Source organism: Salmo salar, chromosome 02 (assembly GCF_965601325.2).
Source record: "Salmo salar chromosome 02, fSalSal1, whole genome shotgun sequence".
Taxonomy (NCBI): Eukaryota; Metazoa; Chordata; class Actinopteri; order Salmoniformes; family Salmonidae; genus Salmo; species Salmo salar.
Genome location: NC_138292.1, coordinates 89358435 through 89375701, shown reverse-complemented (window position 1 = coordinate 89375701; position 17267 = coordinate 89358435). Strand labels below are relative to the sequence as shown.

Sequence of the window (17267 nt, the reverse complement as noted above, 5' to 3'; positions counted from 1 at the left end):
AGCCCATAGAGGTTAATCCACACACAATAATGAAAAAGTGAAAACAGGTAGAAAACAAAAATACTGTATTTACTTAAGTATTCAGACCCTTTGCTATATGACTCAAAATTGCTTTCGGGTGTATCCTGTTTACATTAATCATCCTTGAGATGCATCTACAACTTGTTCAGAGTCCACCTGTGGTAAATTCAATTGATTGGACATGATTTGGAAGGCACACACCTGTCTTTATAAGGTCCCAGAGTTGACAGTGCATGTCAGAGCAAAAACCAAGCAATGAGGCCGAAGGAATTGTCCGTAGAGCTCCGAGACAGGATTGTGTTGAGGCACAGATCTGGGGAAGGGTACCAAAAAACATTCTGCAGCATTGAAGGTCCCTAAGAACACAGTGGCCTCCATCATTCTTAAATGGAATACTCTTCCTAGAGCTGGTCACCCGGCCAAACTGAGCGATTGGGGGAGAAGGGCCTTGGTCAGGGAGGTGACCAAAAACCTGATGGTCACTATGACAGAGCTCCAAAGTTCCTCTGTGAAGATAGGAGAACCTTCCAGAAGGACAACCATCTCTGCAGCACTCCACCAATCAGACCTTAAAGGTAGAGTGGCCAAACGGAAACCACTCCTCAGTAAAAGGCACATGACAACCTGCTTGGAGTTTGACAAAAGGCACCTTAAGACTAAGACCATGAGAAACAAGATTCTCTGGCTTGATGAAACCAAGATTGAACTCTTTGGCCTGAATGCCAAGTGTCACGTCTGGAGGAAACCTGGCACCATCCCTACGGTGAAGCATGGTGGTGGAAGCATTATGCTGTGGGGATGTTTTTCAGCAGCAGGGACTGGGAGACTAGTCGGGATCCAGGGAAATATTAACGGAGCAAAGTGCAGAGAGATCCTTGATGAAAACCTGCTCCAGAGCGCTCAGGACCTCAGACTGGGGCAAAGGTTCACCGTCCAACAGGACAACGACCTTAAGCACACAGCTAAGACAACGCAGGAGTGACTTCGGGATAAGTCTCTATGTCCTTGAGTGGCCCAGCCAGAGCCCGGACTTGAGCCCGATCTAACATCTCTGGAGAGACCTGAAAATAGCTGTGCAGTGATGTTCCCCATCCAACTTAACCTGTTAGGGCTAGGGGGCAGTATTTGCACGGCTGGATAAAAAAAATGTACCCGATTTAATCTGGTTACTAATCCTACCCAGTAACTAGAATATGCATATACTTATTATATATGGATAGAAAACACTCTAAAGTTTCTAAAACTGTTTGAATGGTGTCTGTGAGTATAACAGAACTCATTTGGCAGGCAAAACCCTGAGACATTTTCTGACAGGAAGTGGATACCTGATGTGTTGTATTACCTTTAAACCTATCCCATTGAAAAACACAGGGGCTGAGGAATATTTTGGCACTTCCTATTGCTTCCACTAGATGTCACCAGCCTTTACAAAGTGTTTTGAGTCTTCTGGAGGGAGATCTGACCGAACAAGAGCCATGGAACGATGATGGCCCATTAGACACCTGGCGCGCGAGTTCATGTTGGGTACACTCGTTCCAATACGTTATAAAAGAGTATGCATTCGTCCACCTTGAATATTATTCATGTTCTGGTTAAAAAAGGCCCTAATGATTTATGCTATACAACGTTTGACATGTTTGAACGAACGTAAATATATTTTTTCCCCTCGTTCATGACGAGAAGTCCGGCTGGCTTAGATCATGTGCTAACAAGACGGAGATTTTTGGACATAAATGATGAGCTTTTTTGAACAAAACTACATTCGTTATGGACCTGTGATACCTGGAAGTGACATCTGATGAAGAGAATCAAAGGTAATGGATTATTTACATAGTATTTTCGATTTTAGATCTCCCCAACATGACGTCTAGTCTGTATCGCAATGCGTATTTTTCTGGGCGCAGTGCTCAGATTATTGCAAAGTGTGATTTCCCAGTAAGGTTATTTTTAAATCTGGCAAGTTGATTGCATTCAAGAGATGTAAATCTATAATTCTTTAAATGACAATATAATATTTTACCAATGTTTTCTAATTTTAATTATTTAATTTGTGGTGTTGACTTGACTGCCGGTTATTGGAGGGAAACGATTTCCTCAACATCAATGCCATAGTAAAACGCTGTTTTTGGATATAAATATGAACTTGATAGAACTAAAAATGCATGCATTGTCTAACATAATGTCCTAGGAGTGTCATCTGATGGAGATTGTAAAAGGTTAGTGCATCATTTTAGCTGGTTTTATGGTTTTGGTGACCCTGTCTTTGAATTGACAAAACATTACACACAACTCTTGTAAATGTACTGTCCTAACATACTCTAAATGTATGCTTTCGCCGTAAAACCTTTTTGAAATCGTAAAACGTGGTTAGATTAAGGAGATGTTTATCTTTCAAAGGGTGTAAAATAGTTGTATGTTTGAAAAATTTGAATTTTGAAATTTATTTGGATTCAAATTTGCCGCTCTTGAAATGCACCTGCTGTTGATGGAGTGCACCACGGGTGGGACGCTAGCCCATAGAGGTTAACAGAGCTAGAGAGGATCTGCAGAGAAGGATGGGAGGAACTTCCCAAATGCAGGTGTGCCAAATAAATTAGCTAAATGAAAGGGGGAAAAAATTATTTTATCCATTTTAGAATAAGGCTTTAATGTAACAAAATGTGGAAAAATTCAAGGGGTCTGAATACTTTCGGAATGAACTGTATACAGCAACAGCTCCCCCATAAGCATTCCTGTCTTTTCTGTAGATGTTATATCCCTGTGTTGCTACTGCTGTATAAAAGGAATTATCTCAGTGAGTTTCAGAGATGAACAGTACAGTGCATTCCAAATTCAATAGGCAGGCAAGTAAACAAAAACGTTTTCAAATAAAAACTATTCCAGAAAATGGCAAAGTGTATATAACGCCCATCCAAGAGACTGTCAACCAATCGCGTTCACATTGTCATGCTGTGACACAAAGTTCCTAAGCTAATTCTCACTAAATCTCTTTTTAAAGTCATGGTATGAGTCGAGAAACATGCCTATTTTCCTTGAAAGTACGGAAAGTCACGATTGCAAAGCTATATGATATTACAGAAAATATTTGTAATGTTGTGCTTCTTGTTCACAGAGGGTAATTCATGCCAATGTTATTTTCTTTAAGCTGTTAATACGAATCGAAAGGAGTTTCCAATATCCTCATTTCTTAAAGTATTTCTGGTGATAGCTAGTGATAGTGATACACAAGCTAGGTCTATTTGAAACATTGCCATCCCATGGCAGCATTTACCAGCCACCAGGTTCAGAAGATTTAAAACCACATAAAAAAATAATATTTAAAACCCAATTCTATTTTTGGCCAAAGTCAAGATATAAATTATTCAAACTGAACATAATTCATGCTGGTTATTATTTTAGGCTATTTTAGTTTTGGAGTCAAAGATATTTTTGGAATAGTTTTCATTTTTCAAACAGGTTTGTTATTTTATTTCAGTTTACTAAATAGTTTTCCCCTAATTACATTTTCTATAATAAGCATGCAGGTTTCCCCTATCAACCAGTCATAGGTACTGGTGACAAAGCGCCTCGTACCCTAGCTGGGAATGGGACAGACGGAACCCTTCTGTGGTAACAGACAGAGGGTGATTTGTAATCAAATCTAATTCCCAGGAATGGGGTTCATATGAACCACAGAGACTGTGTGTGGGATAATAACATGGTCGTGTCCAACCCTGCTTGTTCCCTCGACTCCGCTACCAACCACCAATCTCCAACAGGGCCCTTAACCTGTATCACTAGACACATCATAGTGAGCTACAGGTAGGAATCAGCAATGAATCCCAATAATGAGACACCTCTGGGGAGGGGTGTCAGCAACATTAAAAATATATATATATATATATATATAGTGTTTTATGACAAACCGTTTTTACAAATCCGTCAAGACACCAACTTGGACTTTTTTATTTTACCTTTATTTTACTGGGAAAGTCAGTTAAGAACAAATTCTTATCTACAATGACGGCCTAGGAACAGTGGGTTAACTACCTTGTTCAGGGGCAGAACGACAGATTTGTACCTTGTCAGCTCGGGGATTTGAACTTGAAACCTTTCGGTTACTAGTCCAATGCTCTAACCACTGCCGCCCCACTTTACCGTAAAATGCTTTACTTACAAGCCCTTAACCAACAGTGCAGTTCAAGAAGAAGAAAATATTTACCAAGTAGACTAAAATAAAAAGTAATAATAAAAAGTAACACAATGAGAATAACAATAACGAGGCTATATACACGGGGCACCGGTACCGAGTCAGTGTGCAGGGGTACAGGCTAGTTGAGGTAATCTGTACATTAAGGTGGGGGCGTAGTGGCTATGCATAGGTAACAAACAACCAGCGAGTAGCAGCAGTGTACAAAAGGGAGGGGGGTGGGGGGTCAATGTAAATTGTCCGGTCGCGATTTTATGAATTGTTCAGCAGTCTTATGGCTTGGGGGTAGAAGCTGTTGAGGAGGCTTTTGGTCCTAGACTTGCCGTGCGGTAGCAGAGAAAACAGTCTACGACTTGGGTGACTGGAGTCTCTGACAATTTTGTGGGCTTTCCTCTGACACCGCCTATTATATAGGTCCCGGATGGCAGGAAGCTTGGCCACAGTGATGTACTGGGCTGTTCACACTACCCTCTGTAGCGCCTTACGGTCAGATGCCGAGCAGTTGCCATAACAGGCGGTGATGCAACCGGTCAGGATGCTCTCGATGGTGGAGCTGTATTACCTTTTGAGGATCTGGGGAACCATGCCAAATCTTTTCAGTCTCCTGAGGGGGAAATGGTTTTGTTGTGCCCTCTTCATGACTGTCTTGGTATATACCCACGTGGGTGATTGAAAGATGAACTGAAGTCCACACTCCAGTCTAGTTGATGGTGGTAATGCACCTTAAAGTTGGTTGCCAACCGCCATATAAAGTCCAAAGAAGAAAAAGAAGCCTGAAGGAAGGAGAAATGACGAGAAACCAATTTGGTTTACCGTTTGGTACGTCGCGACTGGTTACCTATTTTGATGCAATATTTAACTTCTCTAGGGTAGGGGGCAGTATTTTCACGGCCGGATGAAAAACATACCCAAATTAAACGGCCTACTACTCGGGCACAGGAACTAGAATATGCATATTATTAGTAGATTTGGATAGAAAACACTCTGAAGTTTCTAAAACTGTTTGAATGATGTCTGTGAGTATAATAGAACTCATATGGCAGGCGAAAACCTGAGAAAAATCTAACCAGGAAGTGAGAATTCTGGTGCTTGTAGTCCTTTCAAGTCATTGCCAATCGAACACACAGTGAGTTAGGGTTCATTTTGCACTTCCTAAGGCTTCCACTAGATGTCTACAGTCTTTAGAAAGTTGAGGCTTCTAGAATGAACAGAAAGCGAACAAGAAGGTGGGGAAGTTGGTGATCCAGGGAAGGACATCTGTTCATTGGCGCGCATTCACGTGAGGAGGTAGCTGTGTTCCAAAATGTTTTTCAAGACACAGGAATCGTCCGGTTGGAATATTACTGAAGTTTCACGTTATAAAGGCCCTAAAGATTAATGCTTTACAATGTTTGAACGAACGTAAATATAACTTTTTTTTACTTTTTGTCGTGACATTTTCCGCGCGCTTCCTACACTTGGAGTAGCTAACTGAAAGCGCTAACAACAAGGAGCTATTTGGACATAAATTATGGACTTTATCGAACAAAGCAACATTTATTGTGGACATGGGATTCCTGGAAGTGCCTTCTGATGAAGATCATCAAAGGTAAGTGAATATTTCTAATGCTATTTAATATTTTAGATGACTCCAAAATGGCGGGTATCTGTATTGCCTAGTGTATTTTTCTGAGTGCAGTACCCCGATTATTGCAAAGTGTGCTTTTCTCTTGAAGCTTTTTTGAAATCTGTCACAGCGTTAGCATAAAGGAGATGTTCATCTATAATTCTTTGAATGACAGTTTAATATTTTATCAACGTTTATGACGAGTATTTTTTGTACATTTTTGTGCTGATTCACCGGCAGTATTGGAGGCAAAATATTTTCTGAACGTCATGTGCCAATGTAAAATGGGGTTTATGGATATAAATATGAACTTGATCGAACAAAAAATGCATGTATTGTGTAACATGATGTCCTAGGAGTGTCATCTGATGAAGATCGTCAAAGGTTAGTGCTTCATTTAGCTGTGTTTTGGGTATTTGTGATGCATCTAGTTGCTTGGAAAATGGCTGTGTGGTTATTTGTGTCTATGTACTCTCCCAACATAATCTAATGTTTTGCTTTCGCTGTAAAGCCTTTTTGAAATCGGACAACGTGGTTCGATTCAGGAGAAGTGTATCTATAAAATGGTGTAAAATAGTCCTATGTTTGATAACTTTGAATAATGATATTTTGTGGTTTTGAATTTGGTGCTCTGATTTTTCACTGGCTGTTGAATAGTGTGAACCGTGGGTGGGACGATAGCGTCCCACCTGCCCGAGAGAGGTTAAGTATTATGTGAAATGATTTTTATGTGATATGAAAGTACAGCAATTTATGTTTCTATAAATGTATTGCAATTGAGAATCGATTCACATTTAGGTGGAATATTTGACTATTTTAGCTGCCAGAGCCAGTCTACCTCTGAAAATAACATACAGTCCTTGGACCTTGAGGAGTAACGGGGGCAGCAATCAGCAGTAGAAACAATAACAAAGCGTACTCCCTGCCCGTTTCGGTAAAAAGCTGAGGGATGGGGCTGGAGAAATGCAACCATCCATGATATTAACATTCTAGTTTTAACCATGTTTTGAGGATATACAGTGTTTATATTTACTGACAAATAAAAAACCTTATATTTTGGGTTCTGATGGGGTACGACAGTTGAACTAAGCTCATGAGGCATTTATAAGGGATTTCTTCAAGAAACAATGGGTACATATCATTAATGTATAAGTACGAAAATGGATGTAACAACTACTGATTGTCCCTTTAAGAGAACATATTGAGCTAAACTAATAGGAGATATTGAGGACTACAGTATTTCAGGCATTGTCATTGGATGCATTTGATCAATTGTTAACGTTTTGTTGATGGTCCACTCTTGATGTTCTACACGTTACAGTGACGCTTCAGCCATTCCTACAGAACAACATTAAAGTGTAGAACCCCTTTACTGCATATTGGTTCAACGACTGCAGAGACGGTACTTACTGGTGTTAAACAGATCTCCAACCTCCTCTTCTTCATCCTTCTCCTCTTTCAATGTGACAGTCATCTCCCCCTCCTCCTCTTTCACTCCAAAAACTGCAGCCTCCTCTTTCTCTTCCTCCTCTTCTTTTACTGTAACATCCTCCTCCTCTTTCACTCTGAACGCGTCTTCCTCTTCTTTCACCGAAACGTCTTTCTCTTCTTCTTTCACGGTAACAGCCTCACCCTTTACTTGTTTTTGTATTGGGACATCCTCCTCTTCCTCCTCCTCCTCTTTGACGAGAGTTTCTTTCTCCGTCCAGCAGACCTCCGCTTCTTTATCAGGAGGAGAGTAGCTTAGTGAACTCATGGTCGGAGATGTTAGCTAGTTAGCATTAGCGACTAGCCTAGTTCTAAGCTAACTTAGCAAACCAGCTAGCTGACAAACAACGTAAATATATAATTAAATGGGCCAACAAGTACATACGACAGAAGTGTGTTTAATACACAGCGACTAATATACACCAAACCAGTGTAAAGAGCGTGAATGTTGTAGCTATGTTTGCTAGAAAGCTACCGAGTTGTCTGACTAGCTGTTGTTGTTGAAGGAGCGTTCCGTCCACTAGATTATACGTCACACTGGCAGCATCGCCTGAACCTAAAAGACGCACATCGCCATCTGCTGACTGGAGTGGGCAACGCAGTTGAGGAACCAAACGTTTATTTTTCATTTATTTCATAAAAGTTTAATATTATATTAAGTCGTTCAAAGAGAAGCATGTGTTGATGGATTCGTGTTTAATGAGTGAGAATTTAAAACAAACTTTACACCCACTACACATTTGCAATGAACCATACTTCTGACATGGATCATTTTGACCCCAGAGGCATATCCTTTATCATAGCCATAATGTGGTTAATTCAATTCTTCAAATTTTTCATGACTTTGTCAATCAACTTGTTCTTAAAAAATCGAAATCATGGTTTATTGTTTCTGTAGCAAAAGGGACGTTTAACAAATTCAAATCCTTTGGAGTAATTTTGACCCCAGCCAAAAGCACCTTTGATAAATAGGACATTTATTTCAAATCAAAATCAAATCACAATTTATTGGTCACATACACATGTTTAGCAGATGTTATTGTGGGTGTATCGAAATGCTTCTGTTTCTAGCTCCGACAGTGCAGTAATTTCTAACAAGTAAAATCTAACAATTTCACAACATATACCCAATACACACAAATCTAAATATTTGAATCTAGGTTTCTCTGTAGACATGATCCATCCCACCAGAGGGTGGAGGGGCTCCTGTATCAGTGGTTTTGACCAGATAGACACCTGCAGACACACAGTATAGTGCCTCCCATGTACTCTCCTAAGATTGGACTTTTCTATACCACATATCACGTGACTGTGTACAAAACTGCCAATGGTAGAAAACTCTGCCAGCGGTAGAAAATTCTGCCAGAGGTAGAAAACTCTGCCAGTGGTATACAATGCATTCGTTAAGTATTCAGACCCCTTCACTTTTTCCACATTTTGTTACGTTACAGCCTTATTCTAAAATTGAATAATTATTCCCCCTCATCAATCTACACACAATACCCCATAATGACATCACAATATCCCATAATGACATCACAATACCCCATAATGACAAACCAAAAACAGTTTTTTTTAAACATTTTTGCAAATGTATTTACTTAAGTATTCAGACCCTTTGCTATGAGACTCGAAATTGAGCTCAGATGCATCCTGCTTCTATTGTTCATCCTTGAGATGTTTCTACAACTTGATTGGAGTCCACTTGTGGTACATTCAATTGATTAGACATGATTTGGAAAGGCACACACCAGTCTATATAAGGTCGCACAGTTTACAGTACATGTCAGAGCAAAAACCAAGCCATGATGTCAAAGGAATTGTCCATAGAGCTCTGAGACAGGAAAGTGTCGAGGCACAGATCTGGGGAAAGGTACCAAAAAATGTCTGCAGCATTGAAGGTCCCCAAGAACACAGTGGCCTCCATCATTCTTAAATGGAAGAAGTTTGGAACCACCAAGACTCTTCCTAGAGCTGGACACCCAGCCAAACTGAGAAATAGGGGGAGAAGGGCCTTGGTCAGGGAGGTGAACAAGAACCCGATGTTCACTCTGACAGAGCTCCAGAGTTCCTCTGTGGAGATGGAAGAAGGACAACCATCTCTGCAGCACTCCACCAATCAGGCCTTTATGTAGCAATGATTTAATTGGTAAAAATGTATTTCAATGGACAATTCAGTGAACTGTTCTGTGAAAGGTGTCAGCTAGAGATTACATGCAGGAGGTTGCAGGGATTTGTAGTCTTGCATGTCGTCTACTTTGATGCTAATTAGCATTTTCGAATCTGAGAGTAAAGAGACACAAATATATTGATACAAGTATTTGTATTTATTATGGATCCCCATTAGTTCCTGCCAAGGCAGCAACTAGTCTTCCTGGGGTTTATAATGGATCCCCATTAGTTCCTGCCAAGGCAGCAGCTATTCTTCCTGGGGTTTATTATGGATCCCCATTAGTTCCTGCCAAGGCAGCAGCTAGTCTTCCTGGGGTTTATTATGGATCCCCATTAGTTCCTGCCAAGGCAGCAGCTATTCTTCCTGGGGTTTATTATGGATCCCCATTAGTTCCTGCCAAGGCAGCAGCTAGTCTTCCTGGGGTTTATTATGGATCCCCATTAGTTCCTGCCTAGTAAGAAGTAAGGTCAGGGAGCGTGCCAGCCTGCCTGAACCGCCCCTTTTGATCAAAAGGTATAAATGATGGGTTATGAATTAACAGGTAAAAATGATGGGTTATGAATTAACATAAATAAATGATGGGTTATGAATTAACACATCCCCTGCGAGCCCAGGCGTTTCAATACATTCAGGATTTCTTACGGTCCATGTGCAATGTATATGGTTACCTCTCTCTCTCTCTCCCTCCATCTCTTCTTTAACAAGCAGCCATGTTGTTGTCATTCCGTTAGGGACCTGTTTTCAGCATTTTAAGTCTCCAGTCAATAACCGGTGCACTGGAATTATCCCTCTACACCCTTTACACATGTACTGCACTGGAATTATCCCTCAACACCCTTTACACATGTACTGCACTGGAATTATCCCTCTACACATGTACTGCACTGGAATTATCCCTCTACACATGTACTGCACTGGAATTATCCCTCTACACCCTTTACACATGTACTGTACTGGAATGATCCCTCGACATATGTACTGCACTGGAATTATCCCTCTACACCCTTTACACATGTACTGCACTGGAATTATCCCTTAACACATGTACTGTACTGGAATTATCCCTCTACATCCTTTACACATGTACTGTACTGGAATGATCCCTCGACATATGTACTGCACTGGAATTATCCCTCTACACCCTTTACACATGTACTGTACTGGAATTATCCCTCTACACCCTTTACACATGTACTGCACTGGAATTATCCCTCAACACCCTTTACACATGTACTGTACTGGAATTATCCCTCTGCACATGTACTGTACTGGAATTATCCCTCTACATCCTTTACACATGTACTGTACTGGAATTATCCCTCTGCACATGTACTGCACTGGAATTATCCCTCAACACCCTTTACACATGTACTGTACTGGAATTATCCCTCTGCACATGTACTGTACTGGAATTATCCCTCTACATCCTTTACACATGTACTGCACTGGAATTATCCCTCAACACCCTTTACACATGTACTGTACTGGAATTATCCCTCAACACCCTCTACACATGTACTGTACTGGAATTATCCCTCTGCACATGTACTGTACTGGAATTATCCCTCTACATCCTTTACACATGTACTGTACTGGAATGATCCCTCGACATATGTACTGCACTGGAATTATCCCATTGGCTGGCAGAAATTTGCTGTTCTTTTGAGAGACTAGTTGATTATGGACTAACAGTCTAAAGGACCCAACTCATGTTATTCTGGTTAAACAGTGAGAGACTAGTTGAGTTTCATATTGAGGCTAAATGGCTAATGTAATGATGCATTAAGCCATGTATACAATAATATATATATATACATATACATATATATATATATATATAGTACCAGTAAAACACACGTCATTTAAGGGTTTTTATTTTTACTATTTTCTACATTGTAGAATAATAGTGAAGACATCAAAACTATGAAATAACTCATATGGAATCATGTAGTAACCAAAAAAGTGTTAAACAAATCAAAATATATTGTATATTCTTCAAAGTAGCCACCCTTTGCCTTGATGACAACTTTTCACACTAAGGGCAAACTGTCAAATAAATCAAGAGATAAAAACAAATTACAGTCAGAGCAGTGGTAAGATTTGTCTCCTGTGTGTGTTCTCTGGTGTCTATTCAGGCTGCTTGACTGAGTAAAACTCTTCCCACATTGATTACAGCTATAAGGTTTCTCTCCTGTGTGTGTTCTCTGGTGCTCTTTAAGGTGTTCTCTCCGAGAAAAGTTTTTCCCACATTGCTCACAGCTATATGGCTGCTCTCCTGTGTGTGTTCTCTGGTGTGATACCAGGTTGCTTGACTGAGCAAAACTCTTGCCACACTGATCACAGCTATATGGCTGCTCTCCTGTATGTGTTCGCTGGTGTGATACCAGGTTGCATGACTGACTAAAACTCTTGCCACACTGATCACAGCTATAAGATTTCTCTCCTGTGTGTGTTCTCTGGTGCTCTTTAAGGCGTTCTCCCAGAGAAAAGTTTTTCCCACATTGATCACAGCTATAAGGTTTCTCTCCTGTGTGTGTTCTCTGGTGTGTTACCAGGTTGCTTGACTGAGTAAAACTCTTCCCACATTGATCACAGCAATAAGGCTTCTCTCTTGTGTGTGTTCTCTGGTGTGTTACCAGGTTGCTTGACTGAGTAAAACTCTTGCCACACTGATCACAGCAATAAGGCTTCTCTCTTGTGTGTGTTCTCTGGTGTGTTTTCAGATTACTTGAATTAGTAAAACTCTTCCCACATTGATTACAGCTATAAGGTTTCTCTCCTGTGTGTACTCGCTGGTGTATTTTTAGTTTTGATGAAGATTTGCAATGTTTCCCACAGTCAGAGCAGCACTGAGGTTTCTTTCCTGTGGGTCTCTGATTGCGTTTCTTGAGGTGTCCTGATGTGGAGAGACTCTTCTCTGCCTCGTCAGCATCATGATGTTGTTGAGGCTCCCCAGAGGATCCACGATAGTCCTGTCTCTCTCCTGTGTGAACGTTCAAGTCAGGCAGTCAATGTAGTGAATGTTTAAATGTTTTTACAAACTTTGACAAATGTCTTCTAAGTCTTGTTTTAGTTTTAGATTTTGGTCCACCAGCCACTGTAACAGACAGATGATAGAATATACCAGCCACTGTAGCAGGCAGATGATAGAATTAGAGGTCGAACGATTATGATTTTTTTTTTTCAACGCCGATACCGATACCGATTATTGGAGGGCCAAGAAACCCCGATCCCGATTAATCGGCCGATTTTTATTTATTTATTTGTATTAATGACAATTATAACAATACTGAATGAACACTTATTTCAACTTAATATAATACATAAATACTATCAATTTTGCCTCAAATAAATAATGAAACATGTTCAATTTGGTTTAAATAATGCAAAAACAAAGTGTTGGAGAAGAAAGTAAAAATGTGTGTGCCATGTAAAAAACCTAATGTTTAAGTTCCTTGCTCAGAACATGAGAACATATGAAAGCTGGTGGTTCCTTTTAACATGAGTCTTCAATATTCCCAGGTAAGAAGTTTTAGGTTGTAGTTATTATAGGAATTATAGGACTATTTCTCTCTATACCATTTGTATTTCATATACCTTTGACTATTGGATGTTCTTATTGGCACTTTAGTATTGCCAGTGTAACAGTATAGCTTCCGTCCCTCTCCTCGCTCCTACCTGGGATCAAACCAGGAACATATCGACAAAAGCCACCCTCAAAGCAGCATTACCCATGTAGAGGAAGGGAAACAACTACTCCAAGTCTCAGAGCGAGTGACGTTTGAAACGCTATTAGCGCGCACCCGGCCAACTAGCTAGCCATTTCACATCGGTTACACCAGCCTAATCTTGGGAGTTGACAGGCTTGAAGTCATAAACAGCCCAATGCATTGCGAAGGGCTGCTGGCAAAATGCAGTAAAGTGCTGTTTGAATGAATGCTTACGAGCCTGCTGCTGCCTACTATCGCTCAGTCAGACTGCTCTATCAAATATCAAATCATAGACTTAATTATAATATAATAAACACACAGAAATACGAGCCTTAGGTTATTAATATGGTCGAATCCGGAAACTATCATCTCGAAAACAAAAGTTTTTTTCTTTCAGTGACATACAGAACCGTTCCATATTTTATCTAACGGGTGGCATCCCTAAATCGAAATATTCCTGTTACATTGCACAACCTTCAATGTTATGTCATAATTACGTAACATTCTGGCAAATTAGTTCGCAACGAGCCAGGCGGCACAAACTGTTCCATATACCCTGACTCTGCGTGCAATGAACGCAAGAGAACTGACCCAATTTCACCTGGTTAATATTGCCTGCTAACCTGGATTTCGTTTAGCTAAATATGCAGGTTTAAAAATATATACTTCTGTGTATTGATTTTAAGAAAGGCATTGATGTTTATGGTTAGGTACAGTCGTGCAACGATTGTGCTTTTTTCGCAAATGGGCTTTTGTTAAATCATCCCCCGTTTGGTCCCGTGTGGCTCAGTTGGTAGAGCATGGTGTTTGCAACGCCAGGGTCGTGGGTTCGATTCCCACAGGGGACCAGTACGGAGTACGGAGAAAAATGTATGAAATGTACGCATTCACTACTGTAAGTCGCTCTGGATAAGAGCATCTGCTAAATGACTAAAATGTCAAATGTTTGGCGAAGTTGGCTGTCTTTGTTAGGAAGAAATAGTCTCCACACTGTTTGCAACGAGCCAGGCAGCCCAAACTGCTGCATATACCCAGACTCTGTTGCAGAGGTGACACATTTTCCCTAGTTAAAAGAAATTCATGTTAGCAGGCAATATTAACTAAATATGCACGTTTAAAAATAAACACTTGTGTATTGATTTTAAGAAAGACATTGATGTTTATGGTTAGGTACACGTTGGAGCAAGTCCTTTTTCGAGAATGCGCACCGCATCGATTATATGAAAGCAGGACAGGCTAGATAAACTAGTAATATCATCAACCAAGTGTAGTTAACTAGTGATTATGATTGAATGTTTTTTAAATCTATAAGTTTTTTAAATCTATAAGTTTAATGCTAGCTAGCAACTTACCTTGGCTTCTTACTGCATTCGCGTAACAGGCAGGCTCCTCATGGAGTGCAATGTAAAGCAGGTGGTTAGAGCGTTGGACTAGTTAACCATAAGTTTGCAAAATTGAATCCCCAAGCTGACAAGGTAAAAATCTGTCGTTCTGCCCCTGAACAAGGCAGTTAACCCACCGTTCCTAGGCCGTCATTGAAAATAAGAATGTGTTCTTAACTGACTTGCCTAGTTTATATAAAAAAATAATAATACAAAAATAAAATCGGCAAATAGGTGGCAAAAAAATACCGATTACCGATTATTAAGAAAACTTGAAATCAGCCCTAATTAAAATCGGCCATTCCGATTAATCGGTCGACCTCTAGATAGAATATACCAGCCACTGTAACAGGCAGATGATAGAATATACACGCAACTGATTCTTTTACCAGGCCAAATATTTTTTTTGCCATGACTGATTACACCAGAAATCACAACTACAAGAAAACGAATAAGCATACTTGCCAATGTTTGTAAAACAAGGAATGTAAGTAAGAAGTAATGTGCTGAGAAGTATTTCTGTCTGTAATAAAGCCCTTTTGTGGGGAAAAACTCATTCCGATTGGCTGGGTCTGGCTCCCCAGTTGGTGGGCCTATGGCAGCACACCTGCGCAGTTATAAAATCTATAGATTAGGGCCTAATTTATTTATTTCAATTGACTTCTATGAACTGTAACTCAGTAAAATCTTTGAAATTGTTGCATGTTGCGTTTATATTTTTGTTCGGTATAGTTAGGAGCTGGACAATTCCACAGTAACGGACACAAGACTCTGATTTTTCACCTTAAAATGTATGCAAAACAAAAACCATTGCTGCTTTAAAACCACGTTTCTGTACAAAGATTAGTATTTACTGGTGTTAAACTGACCTGTCTCCTCCTCTCCTTCCTCCCCCTCCACTTCAAAAACTGCATCCTTGTCTTTCACAGTAACATCCTCCTCCTCTTTCACTCTGAATGTGTCTTCCTCTTCTTTAACTGTAACGTATTTCTCTTCTTCTTTCACTGTAACAGCCTCACCCTCTACTTCTTGTTTTACAGTAACATCCTCCTCCTCTTTCACTCTGAACGCGTCTTTCTCTTCTTCTTTCATTGTAACAGTCTCACCCTCTACTTCTTGTTTTACTGTAACATCCTCCTCTTCCTTCTCCTCTTTCACAATGTTCAGCCCCAGAGCTTCTTTCTCCGTCCAGCAGACCTCCTCTTCTTTAACAGGAGGGGAGTAGTTTAGGGAGCTCATGTTCGGGGATGTTAGCTAGCTAGCTATCATTAGCGACCAGGCTAGTGCTAACTTAACCAGCCAGCTACTATAGCTGACTAATAAAAAATAACGTAATATTAAATTAAATAGGTTAACAAGTAGATACGACAGAAGTGTGTCTAAAACACAGTAGCTAATATAGACCGAAAGCGTATAAATATCTTGAATCTTTGGGCTATGTTGGCTAGCAAGCTACCGAGGTGGTTGACGAGCTGTTTATGAAGAACCGTCCACTAGATTATACGTCACGCTGGCAGCATCGCCTGAAAGACGCACATCGCCGTCTGCTGACTGGAGGGAAACGCAGTTGAGGAAATATATTTTCAGATAAAGATTATTTTAAATGTATTTAATTCACTTTTTTTAACTTTAGTTTAGTGCATTTTGTTACGTCAGTCTACTGTCCCCACATGCTTCAAGATGTCCACCATTGTTCCTGTACCCAATATTATTTTTATGTAACAAGGCAAGTCAGTTAAGAACAAATTCTTATTTACAATGACGGCCTACCCCTAGGAACAGTACTACCCCTAGGAACAGTACCATCCTGGCCAAACCTGGAGGACACAGGGCCAATTGTGTGCCGCCCGATGGGACTCCCAATCACGGCCAGATGTGATACAGCCTGGATTTGAACCAGGGACTGTAGTGACGCCTCTTACACTGAGATGCAGTGCCTTAGACCGTTGCACCACTCGGGAGCCCGGAAAGCAAAGGTAACTGAACTAAGTGACTATCGCCCCGTAGCACCCACTTTCATCATCATGAAATGCTTTGAGAGACGAGTCAAGGATCATATCACCTTTACCTTACCTTACCTTTACCTTAATTTGCTTACCGCCCCAATAGATCTACAGACGATGCCATCGCCATCACACTGCCCTATTCCATCTGGACAAGAGGAATACCTATGTAAGAATGCCGTTCATTGACTATAGCTCAGCATTCAACACCATAGTACCCTCCAAGCTCTTCATTAAGCTTGAGGCCCTGGGTCTGAACCCCGCCCTGTGTAACTGGGTCCTGGACTTCCTGACGGGCCGCCCCCAGGTGGTGAAGATAGGAGAAAACACCTCCACTTCACTGATACCCACAAGGATGGGTGCTCAGCCCCCTCCTGTACTTCCTGTTCACCATGACTGTGTGGCCACGCACGCCTCAATCATCAAGTTAGCAGAAGACACAACAGTAGTAGGCCTGATTACCAGCAATGATGAGACAGTCTACGGGGCGGAGGTGAGGGCCCTGGGAGTGTGGTGCCAGAAAAATAACCTCTCACCAAACGTCAACAAAACAAAGGAGATGATCGTGGACTTCAGGAAACAGCAGAGGGAACACCCCCCTGTCCACATCGATGGGACGCAGTGGAGAAGGTTGAAAGTTTAAAAGTTCCTCGTCGTACACATCACTGACAAACTGAAATGGTCTACCCACACAG

The 17267-nt window shown here is 40.7% G+C and overlaps 1 protein-coding gene and 1 non-coding gene across 2 annotated transcripts; one reads left to right on the top strand and one right to left on the bottom strand.

Moving 5' to 3' along the window:
- Positions 1-11335: 11335 nt before the first annotated feature.
- LOC106595846 (uncharacterized) lies at positions 11336-16052 on the bottom strand. The gene is made up of 2 exons (XM_014187196.3): positions 15439-16052; positions 11336-12460 (listed from the first exon to the last, which is right to left on the bottom strand). Exons 1-2 carry the CDS (start codon positions 15806-15808, stop codon positions 11508-11510), a joined length of 1323 nt encoding a protein of 440 aa, XP_014042671.3. The 5' UTR covers positions 15809-16052; the 3' UTR covers positions 11336-11507.
- On the top strand, positions 13961-14036 carry trnaa-ugc (transfer RNA alanine (anticodon UGC)). Its single transcript has one exon. It is a non-coding gene; the product is annotated as a tRNA-Ala (tRNA).
- Positions 16053-17267: the final 1215 nt, after the last annotated feature.